Below are 19,212 nucleotides of genomic sequence, written 5' to 3' on the forward strand. Positions count from 1 at the left end.
TATATTTGAAATGCACTTCAATTTAATTAGGCTACATTATGTATACAGTCTGGTCATGACCAACCAGACCATTCCATGCACTTTAATTACAAGAAAACGGGGACGGAGGTTAGTAAAAGCATCCCAAACGTGCAGGGTTGTTTTCTACGGGTTTGGGAGACTATTACATTTCTGCATCGTAAATAATAGTGCATTGATGCAATGCCCAAGCCTGTATTAAACAGAAAGCACTTTGAAACATAACATAACAAAAGTACTAAATTAGGTGAGGAAGTAAGCCATGGTTGGGTTCCACAAAAAAAAAAAAAAGAAAAACATTAAACAGTGTTTCATGTTCCTATTACATGCTGAAAAACAACCACAGTTACACCTGCATTTTAGCCATCATCTGCATTTCCCCCTTTTTTTGTTTTTGTTTAATACACAGATCTAAAAAGGCAGAAAAAAAGAAGCCAAATAGCACATAAGGTTCAAACAAAACTTGTATGATTTACTGAATAATTGATACATTTATGATGGGTGTAAGTCGGGTTAATATCCTTGATTTTTGATTTAACGTTTTTTTTCTACAGTGCAATTATTTTCCCACTGTATTAGCCTTGATTGGATATATAAATAGATAAATAATTAGATATCACATCATAGATATACTTATGTTCATACAGTTTGTTTGTTTGTATTAGAATTTTTTGCCATATTAGCTTCCTAGGCTATTTCATGGCAGATTCATATCAAATATTAAGCTGGTTAAATTAAACCAATATTATATGTTATTTACATTATATATGTTATAATGTAAATGATTAAAAAAGTTGTGGGAAAGTAAAAAAAAAAAAAAAAGGAATAGGCTCCAGGCTCCCCGTGACTTTGAATACAGGATAAAGTAGTATATAAGATGAGTGCATGATCAATCAATCAATCAATGACTCACTCACTTGCTCGAGGTCAGAGGGTGGGATTTGACATATGCTAATTGTTTCTGTAAGGGCTTGTCTTGCTGCCATGTCAGCTTGTTCATTTCCCGTAATTCCCCTTTTCCTGGGATCCAGTAGAAGATAATATCGTGATGGTCCTTCTGTAGTTGGTTTGCCTTGATTAATATATCAATGATTATTGGGTGATTTGTTTTTGAGTCGGTAAATACTAAGGCGTTTGTTCCCTCTCTTTTTCAATATGTTCCAGAGCAAGTGACAGAGCCTGTAAAGGTGGAACTTTGGTCTGGGATACGGACTCCGTGATGATGTTGGTCGGTTATTGCTGCTGCAGTTGTCCATGTATATGGGTTTATGATTGAGAAAAGTGGTTTTTATTTTAAGAACTTGTTGATGGAATATATACCGATAAGTTTTAGCCTTCTTATTATAAGTCAGTTCCAAAGGGATATTAAGCTTTTCCAAGCTCTAAGGAGGTATTGGGCAAAGGTGTGTCTGACTCGGATGTCCAGATTTGCGCCCAAATTTTCCATGTGAGGTCTGGCGCGTATACCGAAAGGTTTGATGTAGTTTGGTCTGGCGGTATACAGATGCAAATATTGTGGGTAGAAGACTGGATTATAAGATGAATTTTGTGAATTTGTTTTATCTTAGTTGCATACTGAAGAGCTAGTTTCAAGCGTCTTATAAGAAGAGGTGGTTCATTTGCTTCTATGATGTTCATACAGCTAACAGTTATATTGTTATATAACTATGTTATATTATTATTATCATTATATTTAAAATTATATATTTTACATATATAATCAATTACATCAAACCAGCCTTTCACAGGCTGATAGGATATAACTTTATTTCATTAATCAAACTTTATAAATATCTGCCCCCTGATACGGTTTATTCTAATGATGTGCTCAGGAGCGCAGTATTATTATATATCAATGTATAGACAAATAGCTACCTGTAGAACCTAAAATAAAAGAAAGATTAAAGATTAATATACAGTACTGGTCAAAGGTTTGGACACACCTTCTAATTCAATGTTCTGAGTTTTGTAATTTAATTTTCTACATTCTAGAACAGTACTGGAGATTTCAAATCTATGGCATTAGGTGATTAAGTAACAACAACAACAACAGTCAGTTGTTATTTTGGGACATGAAGGTCAGCTGTTCTGGAACAGTCCTTGCAAGAACAGCATGGTCACGTGTATTTACAAAACCCATTAAGCACCATGATGAAACTGGCTCTTCAAGAAGACCATCCCAGGAAAGCAAGAGCAAAACTTACCTCTGCTGCAGAGGAGTCTCAAAAAATTATAAAGGCTTTACAGAGCATAAGTAGCATCTCAAGATCAACTGTTCAAAGGAGATTCTGGCATATTTCGGATGCCTTCAGGACTGTTTTACAATGTAGAAATAAATAATAATAAGAAAAGACCACAGAAGTAGAGGGTGTGTCCAAACTTTTGACCGATACTGCATATGTATTACTATATACTTTTTCCTCGACAGGATCATCCTGGAGGAAATGCAAGTATAAAATGAGCCTTTGCTGGATTTAAAATAATTTTTATATGTATACTTTTTTATTTTAAAGCCCTGTAAGGTCTACGATAGCTTTAATAAAAATGGTGTCATCTCTGACATAGGAGCTCTTTCCTGCCAGCTTGGCCAGGGGGCAGAAGAGCGGGCAGCCACTGGCTATATTCATCTCACTGATGGGTCTTTGGAAAGACGTGGAGCTGATGTCAGGCCTGAAAGCGTCGATGATGTGCTCTCGGTTATTCTGATCCAAGAGCATTAGAGTCACCTGAGAACACAATAAAATATTCATTACCTGCTCAAAAAGGTGGACGCTTTTTGTCCTGTGATGCCTCACATATCGGAAACGGTACACTTACACGGTACGTTTTACCTCTGACTGTTACAAAGCCAAGTACATGTAGAATATATTTCTTTCTTATGCAACACTGTTTAAACACTTTTAGAGAATTAAAAGGGAACACATCCTACTGTAGGGGTGCAGCACCCTTTTTTTCTATGCAGCGAGTTTGCACCTTTTGGGGTGTGAACTCGCTGCATAGAACAACTTACCGTATGCACGAAGCACAATTCCGAAATGCAAGTAAGCATCTCACAAACCCCATATAGACAGTTTTAAGGCGGGATGTGAACCCTGAGGTTGCGAGGCGACCTGCTAACCACCAAGTCATCGTTATTAATCACTATTAACGAAAAAAATCCACGCTGTAGAGACACAGCGGTTAAACGGTTGGAAGTTATGCTAATTTTTGTCACAAAAAAAATTCCAAGCTGCCTTAACGACATAATGACACCAATTACAGCTGTTGATTATTGATTGCATATAATTAACTAAGTAAAAAAATATTTAAAAAAATTGTAATCGAGTGAAAACTGAAAACGAAAAGTTTTTTGTCAGCTCTGGGTGAAGGACACTGACAAGGGAGAAGGTCGAGTGAAGGTGAAAGACAGCTGAACGCCAACAGAAAGCAGATAAAAGGTGAAGGACATGCACTCACCTTTTGGCTAAAGGGCCACTTGAGCAGAGCATCATATTTCCCTCTCATCACCACAAAGAACAGGGAGAGGTGAGAGCCTCTGCCGGAACCATCGCCATTCAGGTACAGCCTCAGACACATTTTATAGCCGTACTTACTGGAATAGAATGCTGCAACACAAAGAAACAGAAATGTTAGACTCTGATTTAGATCTAGACACGGATCCTGCATGACACTTTGATTGGATCGCCATCTGACTCCAAAGAACTCGATCAAGCGTCTGAATATTAGTCGACATTCCGTTACACCTTGGATAACGTAGCTCCAGTTAAAAGAAAAATTATTAGAGATAAACTCGCTTCCTGGTATAATGATCACACGCGCACTTTAAAACAGACCGCTCGGAAAACTAAATTTTTAGTACTTCACATAGCATGGAAGGAGAGCATCCTGAACTATAGAAAAGCTCTTAGTGTAGATAGATCAGTGTATCTCTCCATTCTTATAGAAAATAACAAAAATAATCCTCAATTTTTTTTTTACTACTGTATCCAAATTAACCAGAAATAAGATCAGAATTAGGACTGCATTAATAAAATCTCCACAACAACATTGTACAATAGTGAGGACTTCATAAACCTTTTTAATAATAAAATTGTAAATATTGGGCATAGAATTTAAGCTTTGAAACAGGACAATGTAATTGATGCAGAAGTTAAACTATCCATGTCGGATCGGAACCTAGAATACTTTACTCCCCTTGAAGAGAATGAACTAATTTTACTCATCTCTTCTGCAAATTCATCAACCTGTATATTAGATCCTATACCGACACATTTTCTCAAACAGATAGTGCCAGAAATAACAGAACCCCTGTTAAAAAAAAAATAATAATTCTTCACTCAGCAGTGGGTATGTTCCAAAATCTTTTAAATTAGCAGTTATTAAACCAATAATTAAGAAGTCTGACCTCGACCCATCAGCTGTCCAATTACAGGCCGATATCAAACCTTCCCTTTATCTCTAAGATTCTGGAAAAGATTGCAGAGCAGCTATGCTCATATCTACATAGAAATAGCATACATGAACTGTATCAGTCAGGATTTAGGCCTCATCACAGCACAGAGACAGCACTCATTAAAGTAGTAAATTACCTCCTATTGGCCTCTGACCAGGGTTGTGTAACTATGCTTGTATTACTCGTCCTCAGTGCAGATTTTGACACCATAGTATTCTTCTTTACAAATTAGAAAATGTAGTGGGAATTAAGGGAACAGCCCTCTTCTGGCTCAGATCCTCTTTGACTGATTGTTATCTACATGTTCTCTAGTGGAGTTTAGTGTTCCACAGGGTTCAGTTTTAGGCCCACTGCCCTTTTTCCCTTTATATGCTTCCTTTGGGCAACATAATCTGTAAGCATGATATTAGTTTTCATTGTTATGCTGACGACACACAGTTATATGTCTCAGCAAAACCAGATAAGAAAAACCAGATTGCTAAAGTTGAGCAATATGTAAAGGATATACAGTAAGAGACTTTAAACTCATTAACTTCCTTTTGCTTAATCCTGATAAGACAGAAGTTCTAGTCATAGGACCGCATACAGCTAGAAGCAAGATTTTAGATCACACTGTAACTTTGAATGGCCTTTCTGTGCAACAGTAAGAGACCTCAGTGTGATTATAGATTCTAATGCTTCACTTGAAGCTCATGTAGATATCACAAGGATAGTATTCTTTCACCTCAGACATATTGCCAAGTTACAGAATAAAAATATTGTCACTAAACGATGCAGAAAACTAGTTCATGTTTTTATCACCTCTAGGTTGGACTAGTGTAACGCTGTACTGTCTGGTGGTTCAACTAGGTGTGTATAAACAAGCTTCAGTTAGTCCAGAATGCAGCAGCGAGAGCTCACTAGAACCAGAAGATACGAGCACATCACCCCTATCTTATTCACACTGCATTAACTCCCTGTGAAATTTCACATTGATTTTAAAATACCATGTTTGACATATAAAGCATTATATGGTCTCGTGCCGCAGTACTGTATCTAAGTGAACTACTTGTGTCTCATGATCTGCCACGCCTACGTCTATCAAAGGATGCAGTCAGTACCACGTACTATGAAAACTACAGCAGGAGCAGTGCTTTTTCTTACAAAGCCTTACAACTGTTATACTGAACTGCCTGCCACCTAACACACAGTCTGAATGCAGATCAATTCCTGCTTTCTGGTTCACCCAAATTAGGATGGGTTCCCTGTTGCGTCCGGTTCCTCTCAAAGTTTCTTCCTATTGCGATCCCAGGGAGTTTTTCCTTGCCACTGTCGCTCTCGGCTTGCTTATCAGGGACTATCTGACCATTTTGATTTATACACCTTCACATTCCATACAAACCAAATAATTATTTTGATTGTGTAAAGCTTTGCGACAATGACAATTGTTAAAAGCGCTATACAAATAAAATTTAATTGAACTACGAACTACAAGAGACAACACAGAGTGGCACCATCAATCTGTCCCAGTTGGGAACTTGAGCATGGTCCTTAATCCATAATTTCTTAGATGATCAATGATAATAATAATAAAAATACTACTACTAATAATAATAATAATAATGATGATGATAAGGTAAATGCAAGTCTCTCTGGATAATGCTATCGCAATGTTTTTAGGTAAAAAAAAAAAAGTTAGTGGTTAACCTTCCTTATTGACATCACATTATGCATTTATGTAAAGTTTATTTTTTTACTTTATGTAAAAAATTACCAAAAATTTATTTGCATTTATGTAAAGTTTCTTTTTTCACCACACGATTCTCCTGACCAAACAAATTGGCTTTGAAATTTGTTAAATATAACCTCAACCTTTGTAGTACGGGACGTACTACAACGGTTGAGGTTATATTTAACAAATAGATCTTTCTCGGTCATGATTGGTTCTCTCTTTTCCTCCCCAGCCCCTTTGACTTCTGGTGTTCCACAGGGCTCCATTTTGGGCCCTGTTAATTTTCCTCGTACATGCCACCAATAGGGTCGATTATTATTCCAAAGCACGATGGTTCATTTTATCTGTATGCAGATGATTTACAATTCTATCTGCCAGTTGTGTCAAATCCTTTGGATGCACTTGAATCGATCCACAGTTGTTTGCATGACATCAAACTTTGGCTGTCATAGAATCGTCTCTGTGTGAATGAGAAAAAACAAAATTTGTTTAAACTTTCAGGCACACACTGACTTGTTAAGGCCAAGCCCTTTTTGAATTAAAGTGACCTGGAAAAGGCATTTACGGTTTTATTAGTTCGCGGCGAGACTGTTAAAACGCTGTTTTTGTTGGAGTTTTGGGTTATATCGCCACCTGTTCGCTTTGGTTGGGTATGCTCTGACAGCTAGCTTTTTGCGTTTTCTTGTGGACAAAGATTTTTTTAAAGATTACAGAAGCCTATTTTAAACCCAATAAAAAAAAATATGCGCCCACCTCCAAAAAACAGCCTAAATACCACCACTGCAATCAAAATCTGATCTCCACCCCCCCTAATAACAGAGAAGTGATTACTTTAGGCCAAGCAATGTGGAAAATAAGGACCGTCATCGTGAAAGAGAAAATTACCGCCCTGAACATGGTACTTTCATTTCAGTTTAAAACAAAAGTAAAAGTAACAGATAAGTGGAAACTCATTCGAGTGTGAAAAGAAATGATCACAAAATGCAAGTGGCGGGGAAAACTCAAGTTGGCTAATCCGATAAATCACGCACGTACCAGGTGAGAACATGGCAGGCGCTCGACCAGCCAGCGCGTCTTGTCTGCGACGTGAGAAATCCGATATTTTCCAAATGAACACTCCGTCATAAGTGCAAAACTGCAGTTCTCGTAAGTTCTGCTCTGATTCGGCCAGCTGCAGGTCTCGCATGTTTAACGTCCGCTCCAACTGACGCACCTGTACGGAAAGTCCGAAATTAGCCTGAAATCCTGGATATAATACAAACATTCTTAGACAAAAGGTTTCCCTTAGGTGTTATTAACCTCATTAAAGAGTTCTACTTAGAACCCGCTCTAAAAGAAAAAATAGAAACACACACAGCATTGTTCTGTAATTCAAAAAGCAAGTAATATGTTAAAGGCTAGAGCTGCACAATTAATCAAAAAAAATAAAATAGCGACTGCAATAAGGACCTGTGCAATGATTTAATCGCAAAAGGCTGCAAGTTATTACAGGCACTTGTGCCATTATTTGCTTTTAGTAAAAAAAAAAAAATACATCTGAATTTAAAATTATACATTAAATAGTTGAATATAGCAAAATCGAAAACGCATAAGGTGTTAAAATAATCACGATGTGATTTTTTTGACTAAATTGTACAGCCCTAGTTTTGGCTTTACCTGGTTTATTTCATCCTGTTTAACCAAGATAGTATTACTGTTTAATGCAGATGATATACCCTTGTAGAGATCACTGCCATACAGCAAAAAAAAAAAAAAAAAAAATTGAAACACCTGATGATGATGAGGGGTGAAGAACTGTTTGGCAGAGACAGCGCTGGCTCTTCTGCCGACCACGAAAGCGCCGGGTATCAACATGCTGGACTTCACAAGAGCGCCTGATGTAAACATGCTAAATTTCACGAACGTCGGAAACAAAACGTTAACTGCAACGAATCGGCACGCAGACGGAAAGCCAGCTACTAGATCTGTTGACGGCGCTGAAAAGGGCCTGCTGGTGTTTCGATTTTTTTTTTTTTGCCTATTATTACAATCTTAAATCTACGAAAGCATTCTTGTTTTGTTTACAGTGTCGTTTCGAGTCTTTACCTATAGAAAGACCCGTCTGGAGCGGCCAAAAGTCACGAGGAACACGAGGGAAAAATCATCACAGCTGCACGGAAAGAAAAGTAAAACTTAAAGGACCGGTTTAGCAAAGCTGTCTTAGATTTTTCCGATGTGTACGGATTCCCCTTCCTCCCCTGTCGGACATCTGTACCTTGTTGGTTAAGTTTTCAATCTTCTCCTGGTCGAGCCGGTGCTGGCGGCCGAGAGCTTCGAGTGTAAGGGCCGTCCGCTCCACCTCTCTGTTTAGCACGCACACAATGTTCTCCAGCGCGGTCATCTTCTGCTGCATACCAGGGCCCCCGGTGGCAGCCTGGGCTCCTGGAAGAGCGGCGTCTTCGGGGCCGCGGTAGAGGCCCAACCCCGAGTCCTCTTGCCACTCTCCGGCTGCTTCGGAGCGCATGCGCACAGACGAGACCACGGACAGCATGAGGCGCAAGTGCTCCATCACGCTGGTTTGTTCGTGCTCGTGCTGTTTGCCATTATCCACCTAGAGCAACAAACAGTGTTTGGGTAATTATTTTATGTGCCTTGTTAATATGTTCATGTCTTGTATTTATGAGTACCTTGTATATTTTGTATAATACTTTTAATTAATATGCAATAAAAACACTAGAAATAAAGAAGTATTTCCTACGAGTTCACAAGTTCAACACGTCTGTTTGGGAGGGAAATTCTTAAAGCAAAACTATTCAAAACATGTGAGTCAGTCAACATTTTTAACGTTGTTTATAGAAGATAAGGTGGTGACTTTTCCAGTTCACAATAGAGCACACTAATCTATATTTAAAGCATGCAGTGTGGTTATTTAGTACTACTGAAAAAATATATATATATTATATATATATATATATTAAATTAATTTGCGACATTATGCGATCCTCAATGTGCTCCTCACATGACCCGGGTGCTTATAACGATTTTACTAGTAAACACATTTAAATCTAATTCAATAAAATGCATTTCTTACAATCGTTTTATTTTATCGGATGACGTGTTTGAACTTTAACTCCCCGTGATGGGCATCATTGCAGAAGGCACAAATGACTAGGCTGCCTTAAGCAAGAAAACAACTAAGGAATTTAAGATTTTATATATATATATAAATAAAGTGGTTTTCTTGGAACCACAAACTATTTTTATTTACAAGAAAAAAACACTTGTGAATCAGAAAAAAGGCTTGCAGCATAAAAAGAGAAAAGAGGTAATAGGTTTAGATAAGGTCAAATTGACCTTATTTTCAATTTTTCCAGAGAAATAAGTGCATGCACTGCGCAATCCTGTGCTACGATCTGGGGTTGCTTCAGTAGGTCAAGCCTAGCTCAGCAATGTTCTGTGGCAATAAGACGAAGTCAGCTAACGACCTGAATGTCCTGAATGACCAGCTTATCACATCACACAAACTCCACCTGTGTTTGTCAATGGAAAATATCTTTTATGACGTGAATGAAACACGAGTGTACATACGTACCACCACCCTGCACCCAATTTCACTGAACTGGCAGGCCGACTTGGACTTCGCACACGATTTGCTATGCTCTTGGAACTGTAAAGAAGGAAAAACAAATATATGTTTAAATTAAAAACAAACGCTAAGGCTATGTACACAAGGGTGTGGAAAAGTTATTCTTGAAATGTGAATGATATCAGATAACAAAGCATGCTATGTTTAGACGCGCTGGATATGATTACAGTCTAGAACGTTCTGTTCGCTCAAGATAAGTACATGTTTTCGAACATTGTGATGAGAACAAAACCTGATAGTCAAAAAGGATGACGAACCTTTTCTCTAGGGATCTTCTTTTTACCACAGTCTTTGCATTGCATTGGAAATTTTTGACAAATCTCATCATGTGCCTAAAACGGAAATCAAGAAAAATGATTAGATAGAATTTATTTACTGAGGAAAAAAAAAAAAAAAAAAAACCCTCCCTTAAATGTCGCAATGACCTACTAATCTACATAATCATATTTCTTGAGAAACCCATTGAGCAAACTCATACGTAGATTACCGAGAACTCTTGCAGATAAGAGTTACTGTAAATGTTTTATTATTATTATTTTAATGAAGGAGTCTCAATCTACAGTGAGTCCAGTTTGTCTTTTATATGGATGTAGAGAACAGTCCAGTCTCAGTGTGTGTCATTTAGCTCACCTTAATATCTTTGAAGCTGAAGGAGACTTTGCAGTATTTGCAGTTAAGGGTTCGGGCTTCGCATTCTCGCTCATTATGGCGATCTTTTTCACTGAGAAGGACGAAGACTTGACACGCTTCGCACTTTACGCGTTCAAATTCACATCTGCCTTCGTGTTGCGCCTGGGAAAATGCAATCGAATAAAAAAGTCCATTAATATTAATATTTATTAAGAGATTTCAATAACTACTTATATTCAACCCAATTGCACATTTGGATTTTTTTCACATCAGAAAAAAACTTTTTAAATTCCCCAGCTACAACCACTGAAAAACAAAAACCGCCAAAACAACCTCCAACGTTTCGGTTTCAACTAGTTATCGTCTCAACTACTAATTCCTTTCTTATCTGCAGAACGAACATGACCGCTCAACTCTGTAAACATGATAAAGTTCCCACATGGTACGAGTGCTCGCCCCCTAGCATCCGGAGATCGCGAGTTCGATTCCCGAGTGATGCTGATTGGCCGAGCTCTCTCAGAGGGGAGGGATGAGAGGTACACAGTGCTCTCACAGTAATCACAGCTCTACAGACAATCAGGGGCGTCTGTAGAGCTCACGCAAGCGGAAGGAGCGGATAGCGCCTTCCTCCGAGTGTGTTATGTTTCCCCCAACGAGCAGTTCGAAAATATGCTGTCGGCTGGCGTAATGTGGTTCAGAGGAAACGTGTGAGTCTCCCAACTGAGTGGTAGTAGTAGCTTAATGTGGGAGCCCCCTAGTGACACGGAGGAATTGTATACGACAAAAGTAGGGAAAAAAATCTGCGGGGAAAAGAAAAAAAAAAAGAAACAAAAAAAAACCCACAAATGTGGACTATTACTTTAAAAAGATTCTCCTTACATCATGGTGGGAACGAGTGCTGAACAAGCTCTCTCGAGTCAAAATCAGCACATAAGCATGTAATTAGCTGACGAAGAGTGTATTCAGTGCTTTTCAGTTTTTGTCAGCCCTTTTCAAGCTTTACTCGTCAGGGGTTTATACCCTCTTGCTGGGTGTTCTTGTTAAGAATAGGATTTCTGAATGAGTCTCCTTATTCTCCTAGTCTGGAATGTCGAACACGTCACAACGTGAAGCTGAATTCAGCAGGCAGGAAAGACATAAACAGACTCCGACAGAGACCTTGAATGAACGTGTAATGAAAATAATGATACTGGTAATGTATAATCAGACTGGAATTTGCCGGCGTGTCAACTGACTCATAAAACCGGATAAAGTCTAAAGGCCAGTGTTAAACTGAAATTCAAAGTCATGCAAATAAAAAATCTAGACTCAACAGAAGTTCAGATAAAGTGCTGAAAGAGGAGGAAAAAAAAAAACAAAAAAAAAAAACCACACACACAATACAGAACAAAGTAAAACCAACAAAACAGAAGCGTGACACTCGCTTCAGTGGGTTTCGGATACGTGTTTGTGTATCTGGATTATAGGTTTATGGTTAAAGAGAGCAGGCTTAAACAGGCTGGGCCACCTACAGTAAAAGCAAGCAAGAATTTCCATATTCCGATCATACTCGGATAATAAGCAAATTCTACCAAACCCACACACACCCAGCCAAAACACACAAGGCTCATTGTAGGCACAGACTTTAAAAGATCTAACTTTATTCATGGTTAACGTGGCTGTAAGAAAGTACACAACCTTTTTGTTAACCTTTAACGTCACTGGAAAGTCAGAAGTTATCAATTGATAACAGCCTTTCTCAGTAAATAGTTACTGTTCTGGTCAATGGGTAAAAAATTTAAGCCTTAAAGGGAGGGGAAGAAAGACAGGAACTGAGTCAACCGAGTGTTCTTTGCTCATCTACTTAACCAGACAGTTATTCATTTCCTAATCTGTAGGTTTGTCTATAAACTATACCACATCAGAGCTTGTGAAATTTGACTCAGTCATGCATGTGAAGACCTGTAAAGCTCATATTACCTCATAAGTTTGCTTTTTATTTTCTTGTCCTGGTTATGTCTCTTTATTTATTCTCAAGAAGTCCTCATTACCCATTTATACTAGTTACCCTAGATAGTGATAGTGTGTGGTGTTGCGTGCGTGTGTGGGTGTGCGTATTGGTGAGCTCAGAAGGGACTTTCCAGAGACTGTTGACATTTCCGGGCGGTTGGGTACTTTCCATCCTCTCTTAGTAGTACACTCACATTACATTTACGAGTATGAGAACAGAAAACAGGCCAGAGTATAAACCAAGAGCATTTACAGGAAGATTAAAAATATATATATTTTCCATGTAGTCTAAAACCTACATTTTTAGACTTAATCCTTGCAAGTTTCCTTTAGATTCACAAGCCCTCAACCTTTAACATATTTCTTTATATTTACCTCATAATCTTTTAATGTACCAGACCAGACACAGCCATCGTTTGGGCATTTTGCTGGCAAGCCGTCGATTTCCCTTCGTGCAGCGTTGTCTGGAAAAGCCTACGGGGAGAAAACATTCATTGCATTTCTTGGCACTGTTAAAGTATTAATTTCCGTTGAGTGTGTGCACGTGTGTGTGTGTGTGTGTGTGTGTGTATTTCCTGATTGATTCATTTCTGCAAGGGAATATTTCTATTACAACCTGGATCAAAGATCTGCATCATATTGAGAGAAGGAACAGTTCAGCGACCACGCACTTACCACAGAAAAGTCGAGTATAGAGTGCTCTTCCTCAAATATTCCCTCGTCACGGCAGGCTTCGCAGGGGATAGGACCGGAGCTGAAGGTGATAAAAGTAAAGCATTTAATATGCCCAGACTGATGCAAAGTCTGACAGAAGATATCCTGATGTCAACCGTTCACGTCTCCAATGGTAATAAATATACAGTTAATACACCGAGAGCGCGTCTTTTTTTTTGTTTTTTGTGCATGCACGTGCACATTTTCTGCATGAATGTGGTCCTAATTAGGTTAAGGGCATAAATTGCCGCCTTTGTCTGCTCAAAAATAATTATACTGTAGTAATTTCTAAAATTAGGCTACACGTGGGTTGTCTGGTGCTAGCCCCAGCCTCTCTTTTTGCGCTAGTGGCGCCGCCCATGTAAACCACTCTTGACGTATAACATGATAGAAAATATCACGCATACATTTAAAAATAAAATATTTTTTTTTGTATAGGCTTTTGCATCCAATTGCAGACTATAAAATAATCAATGGAATGAAATAAATTATTTTAAATAATACTGGATTATGTATTAATACACCGATCAGCCATAAAATCATGAACGCCTGCCCATTATTGAGCACATCCACATTTGCCACTAAAGCAGCCCTGGTCTGGAGAGGCGTGGACTCGGCTAGACCGCTGAAAGTCTGCTGTGGTATCCGGCGCCAAGTCATCAGTAACAGATCCTTTAAATCCTGTAAAAATAGGGGTGGGGCCTTGTGGATAGGACTTGTTTTTCCACCATATCCCACAGTGTAGTGTTGCACGGCAGACTATTGTGCTGTCAGACGCCAGAGTCATCAGGGAATGCTGTTTCCATGAAGGAGTGTACTTGGGCACAATGCACACACATTACCATCACATGTGCTCTGATCCAACAGGCTTACACAAAGCATCAACACAAAGTCATATCTTATTACTGCAATTACTTTTGAGGCGATTTTTACATTTTCACTGTCCCTTTTAATATTTTTGCAGATTACTGCTTGTAAAAGGGGAAATACTTAACCCAAATTATTTTACAGTTTTTGCATAGAAAACAGAAAGAAGAAGTTATGTAACTTTTTTAAATAGAAAACAGAAGTCGAAGCCGGCCCCCGAAACATCTCACTTCTTCACATCAGCAGCTGCTTCTGCACCCGGTTTCGGATGAGCTCGGTTTTACTTCTATGGAACATCCACCGACAATCATATCAACCAGGGTAATTCCGTTTCCCAGTTAGAACTGTCCAAGGTTACAGTTCAGCGAAGAATACTCAGAACATGACCCTCAAGGCTGGCGAGATCCACCCCACATTTCCCATCTGAAAAGGAAAAATAAATAATGGAAGGAGGCCGGGAGCGCCACTGGTACCTGGTGAGTTGTTTAAAACAGTACACGCAGAACCGGTGTCCGCACTGCGCTTGGAAGGGCTTCCTAAGGACTTCTTTGCACTTCTGACACTGATATTTAGGTTCCATTGACACAGACAGCACCTGGCGAGATATTCCTGGTAAAGTCGATTCCATTGAAGAGGGCAAAGATGGACGTGCCATTCCCTTCCATTTACCCTCAATGCTCATCTTTAAGAAATAACAGCAAAGAAGACAAAATGAAAGCGAATTACTTAATGAATAACTTTCACATATAACTGACAAACTGATAACTGAGAATTTGACCTAAAAGAGAAAAAACTAATTTTTAAATCTCAGAGAAAAAACAAAAAGATTTGAAGTGCCTTTAAAGATGACAAATGAAGGTTTTTCCCAGTGGCGGTCATATTGCCAAATAGGTTTTTTTTTCTTTTCCAATGATGATCCTATTGCCAAATAGAGGTTTTTTTTCGCCCAGTGGTGGTCCTATTGCAAAAACTCAAGTGGTCACTGGAAAGACACGCCCTCACTGAACTCCCTTGGTGACCTGGAATTGCACAAGGGAACAGATTTTTCTTTTTAGGAACATAATTCGTTGTAAAGTCTGTACGGCCATAAAGTATTAAACAGGACATTGACCAGTTGGTTTGCAAACTACAGCAGCAAGCATGAAAATGAGCTAGCTTGGTGTATTGAGCTAAAGGCAAAATAAGTGACAGCAAATACAAAAAAAAAAAAAAAAACGAAGCACATCAAATCTTTTCATTTTTTTTTAATCAAACGCTCTATAAATCAAAAAGTGCTTTATGATTTCTGTAAAGATTCTGAAAGTACTTCATGCATGTTGTATATAGAAAACAAGGCCTTCTGAGAAAATTCATACCCCCCCCCCCCCCAGGTTACAAATGTTTAACATATAGAAGATGTAAAACCATATTTTAATGGGATTTCCCCCAGTGGGAATATGACCAGGGGAGGTCAGCATTATCACATAAAATGATACCAGACAAACATCTGTAAGATGTAGACTATCCCACGCTGGGGCTCCACCTACAATGCCACAAGATAGCAGATAGGAACTTTTCATATTTATATATGACAACGACCTCGTTCTCAATCCACTTCCTCTTCAGAGAACAAAAAGCTTGTGAGAAGTAATGCAATAAAAATAATAATAAAAAAAAAAAAGACAAGGTACGCTATTTGAACATGATTAACAATGGTATTCTGTGAAGTGAAGTTCCTGGTTTCTATTTATGGTTTCGTAATTCCTTTTTTTTTTAATAAATACTACTGATTACAAGTTTAATTGAATAATGACACATTGTACAGTTTACACTTCCATTTATTACAGAATTTACTGTAAGGGGACTTCCATGGAATTAACCAGTTCCCCCTCAGTTAATTAGTTCCTGTCACTTGTTTTTATAACTGCTAAAAAAAACAAACATTAGAAATGCAGTCACTGGAGATTCCAACGCTACATATACATACATGTGTGTGTGTGTGTGTGTGTGTGTGTGTGTGTGTGAAAGTCGTCCTGCACAGCCGCCGCCACCCCCCTTCTGCAAGCTAATGAGTGTGTGTGCGCACAATTATGATGACAGCTGGAATGGATGTACAGTAGGTGGAATAGAATTGCAACCCATCATGCAGCTGCCCTCCATCATACGTCAGATACGACCCGGGGAGGGAAGTGTAGAACACATGCATCCTGCTAAATATGTAAAGCCAACCAACTACACATCTCCTCATACCGACTGTGCCTTTTTCCACATATTTTATCTGACTAATGCCTGTGACTAACTGGTGTCACTCACCGTAAAGCAATTAAATTGTTAAATATAACCACAATGATTTGAGATTTTATTTAGTACTACTATTCTATTAAATGTTTTCTTTCGGACTGTAAAAAAAATTAACATGTTCCAAGTTCTAAAATGCCATAAATAATCAAGGACTCATATCATCAAGGACTCATATGTACATATGTATAACATATTACTTTTTTGAGCATGTTATGTTCTTGACATGTCTATACCATTGCACAATGTTTGTTAAATCTAAAGGTCATAAAGCATGGAATGAATTGCATTAAAATTAACTAATAGATAATTTATATAAATAGGGCTTTAAAATAGAGATCTAAAACACTGATTCATTCACTCACTTATCATCTGTGCTGCTTTATCCTGTATGCTGGGGGCCTGGAGCCTATTCCAGAAGACTTGAGTGCCAATCCATTGCATGGTACACAGACATACAGAATCATTCACATACTACAGAAATGCAGATTAACCTAATCTGCATGTCTTTTGACTGTGAAAGAAAACCAGAATACCCAACGTGTACGGAGGAGAACATGCAAATTCCATGCACGTATGCATGTTCACAATAATTCCTCCACAATGATTCACAATCTTTAAAGTGACGCATTGAAAATTGTATTTATTTTAATAGAAATTAGATCTCCAAATCTGCTACAACGCCGGCCTTCTGCGTCCTCGTCCTTGTAGCAGTAGATCACAGTGTCGTGGCGCTGGTAAACTTACGACATATGAGGCAAGTCGACCGTTGTGATTGCGATTTTGTTTGAACACCATGATGTACACATACTGGGACCTCTGGCATTCAAACAATACACATGGATTACATGCAGAACCGTCTGACTAAAGATTTTTATGATCTGAATTACACATTCCTATCATGCATATGGTCACATACTTTGCATTGCATTGCACCCCCAATATTCATACATTAACTTTCAGGTGGAAACAAAACCCTAAGCAAGCAAAACATCTCATAGAACAATCAAACGAGTCCTTCTTAAACCCCAAGCATGACTGATGTGTTCATGTATGCATATATCACATGATGTCTGCGTTAGTCATATTGCAACTAGACATATTCGTGGTTTGTGATGCTTGATGGTCATAAATAGAGTGTCAAGCTGAAAAAAATTAGTAATTGGGGGCTATTTCTGATTTAGGTGAAGGTCTATTGCAATCTGGTGTCTGAACTTAGTGTTGACACTTTCTCTAGTGACCATTGGTGAGGTTGCTTAGAGCGATCAACAGCATATGGTTTGTTTTAAATATTGCTAGGATGCCTGGAGAACTCCAGTTACAAATGGTTACCTGGTAACAAAACAGAAGAGTAAAACAGAGCTGCATTTTGACTTAACATAAAGATTATATTAGAATAAACTTTATCGTCATTGTGCAAGGTGCATGTACAGAGCCAATAAAATGCAGTTAACATATAACCAGAAGTGCAAACAGAAATTCATATGAATGTGAAGGCAGGCGAGCAAATACTTTTAGAAATAACCATACAGATAACCATATCTCTCAAATATTGTTCACAAATCTGTCAAAATCCGTTACGATGAAGAACTGGAGTCAAGTCGAGACCCCAATGAGGACGACGAGCATGCAGATAAGCTTCCCTAAGACTGTTTTTGACAGTTTGTGCAGAAATTCTTTGGTTATGCACTCCGATTGTTTCAGCAGCTGTCCAAGTGTCTGGTCTCAGACGATCATGGAGGTGAACATGCTGAATGTGGAGGTCCTGGGCTGGTGTGGTTACACGTCGTCTGCGGTTGTGAGGATGGTTGGATGTACTGCCAAATCCTCTGAAACACCTTTGGAGACGGCTTATGGTAGAGAAATGAACATTCAATTCACGAGCAACAGCTCTGGTGGACATTCCTGCTGTCACGATGCCAATTGCACGCTCCCTCAAAACTTGCGACATCTGTGGCATTGTGCTGTGTGATTCAACTGAACCTTTCAAAGTGGCCTTTTACAGGTGGCCAGTCTAAGGCACACCTGTGCAATAATCATGCTGTCTAATCAGCATCTTGATATGGCACATCTGTGAAGTGGGATGGATTAACTCGGCAAAGGAGAAGTGCTCACTATCCCAGATTTTGACAGATTTGTGAACAATATTTGAAAGATATGGTTATTTTGTGTATGTAGAAAATGTTTCAGATCTTTGAGTTCATCTCATAAAAAATGGGAGCAAAAACAAAAGTGTTGCGTTTATATTTTTGTTCAGTGTATATATATTTAGTCCAAGTACTGGAGAAACAGATGCGCCTTGAGTCGTCGTTTAAAGATGGTCAAAGTCTCTGATGTACGGACATCTAGAGGAAGTTCATTCCACACACACACACACACAGTTTAGTCAACCCAATTTGATTATGTACACCCAAAGCAATGAAGTCATAACCAATGTCTAACTTACAGTTTGAACAAACTGCACTTTCAATTTCAATGTGATAATGTCCCTAACAAAAAGTTTGACTCAGCATTCAACATCTACAAGGCGAGCGGTTAACCGCAAACCAGTATGGGAACAAGTTGTTATCCATAAAACATTCACCAATAGCTAAATAGTTTAATAAAGCTTACCGACATTTTAAAATCAATATATTTTACCAACAGTGTTGGATGTACTTTGTAACGTGTTAGATTACTCGTTACATCAAAAAAAAGTAATTCAAGTACTCTAACATGTTATGTCCGCCATTTAAGTACTTATTTATTTAAAAAAAAATTTAACCTGTCATTCAGACAATTTATGTAATCTATGAGCCAGACAGCAGTCATTTCCAATCCGTAATTGTGTGTGTGTGTGTGTGTCTGTGTGTGTGGGTATAAAAGTCGTCCCACAAGCCCCGCCCCCTCTGTTATTCTTGCTGTTATACCCCGTCTCACCCATGCAGT

The 19,212-nt window shown here is 38.5% G+C and overlaps 1 protein-coding gene across 4 annotated transcripts in view; it reads right to left on the reverse strand.

Annotated features, from left to right (window-relative positions):
• Positions 1 to 19,212, reverse strand: part of traf2b (Tnf receptor-associated factor 2b) — a 23,229-nt gene continuing 4,017 nt past the window's right edge. For 3 of the 4 annotated variants that reach the window (XM_053485544.1, XM_053485541.1, XM_053485542.1), the window contains 11 exons: positions 14,845 to 15,026; positions 14,481 to 14,689; positions 13,102 to 13,180; positions 12,802 to 12,900; positions 10,438 to 10,599; positions 10,065 to 10,139; positions 9,754 to 9,828; positions 8,437 to 8,772; positions 7,218 to 7,395; positions 3,475 to 3,623; positions 1 to 2,744 (listed from right to left, as the gene is read on the reverse strand). In XM_053485544.1, coding sequence (XP_053341519.1) covers positions 2,526 to 2,744; positions 3,475 to 3,623; positions 7,218 to 7,395; positions 8,437 to 8,772; positions 9,754 to 9,828; positions 10,065 to 10,139; positions 10,438 to 10,599; positions 12,802 to 12,900; positions 13,102 to 13,180; positions 14,481 to 14,689; positions 14,845 to 14,886 — 1,623 coding nt within the window. In that variant the 5' untranslated portion in view covers positions 14,887 to 15,026 and the 3' untranslated portion in view covers positions 1 to 2,525. The remainder of the gene's footprint in view (positions 2,745 to 3,474; positions 3,624 to 7,217; positions 7,396 to 8,436; positions 8,773 to 9,753; positions 9,829 to 10,064; positions 10,140 to 10,437; positions 10,600 to 12,801; positions 12,901 to 13,101; positions 13,181 to 14,480; positions 14,690 to 14,844; positions 15,027 to 19,212) is intronic. The other variant, XM_053485545.1, reaches the window with a different exon arrangement.

This window comes from Clarias gariepinus, chromosome 24, assembly GCF_024256425.1.
Source record: "Clarias gariepinus isolate MV-2021 ecotype Netherlands chromosome 24, CGAR_prim_01v2, whole genome shotgun sequence".
NCBI classification, from domain to species: Eukaryota; Metazoa; Chordata; class Actinopteri; order Siluriformes; family Clariidae; genus Clarias; species Clarias gariepinus.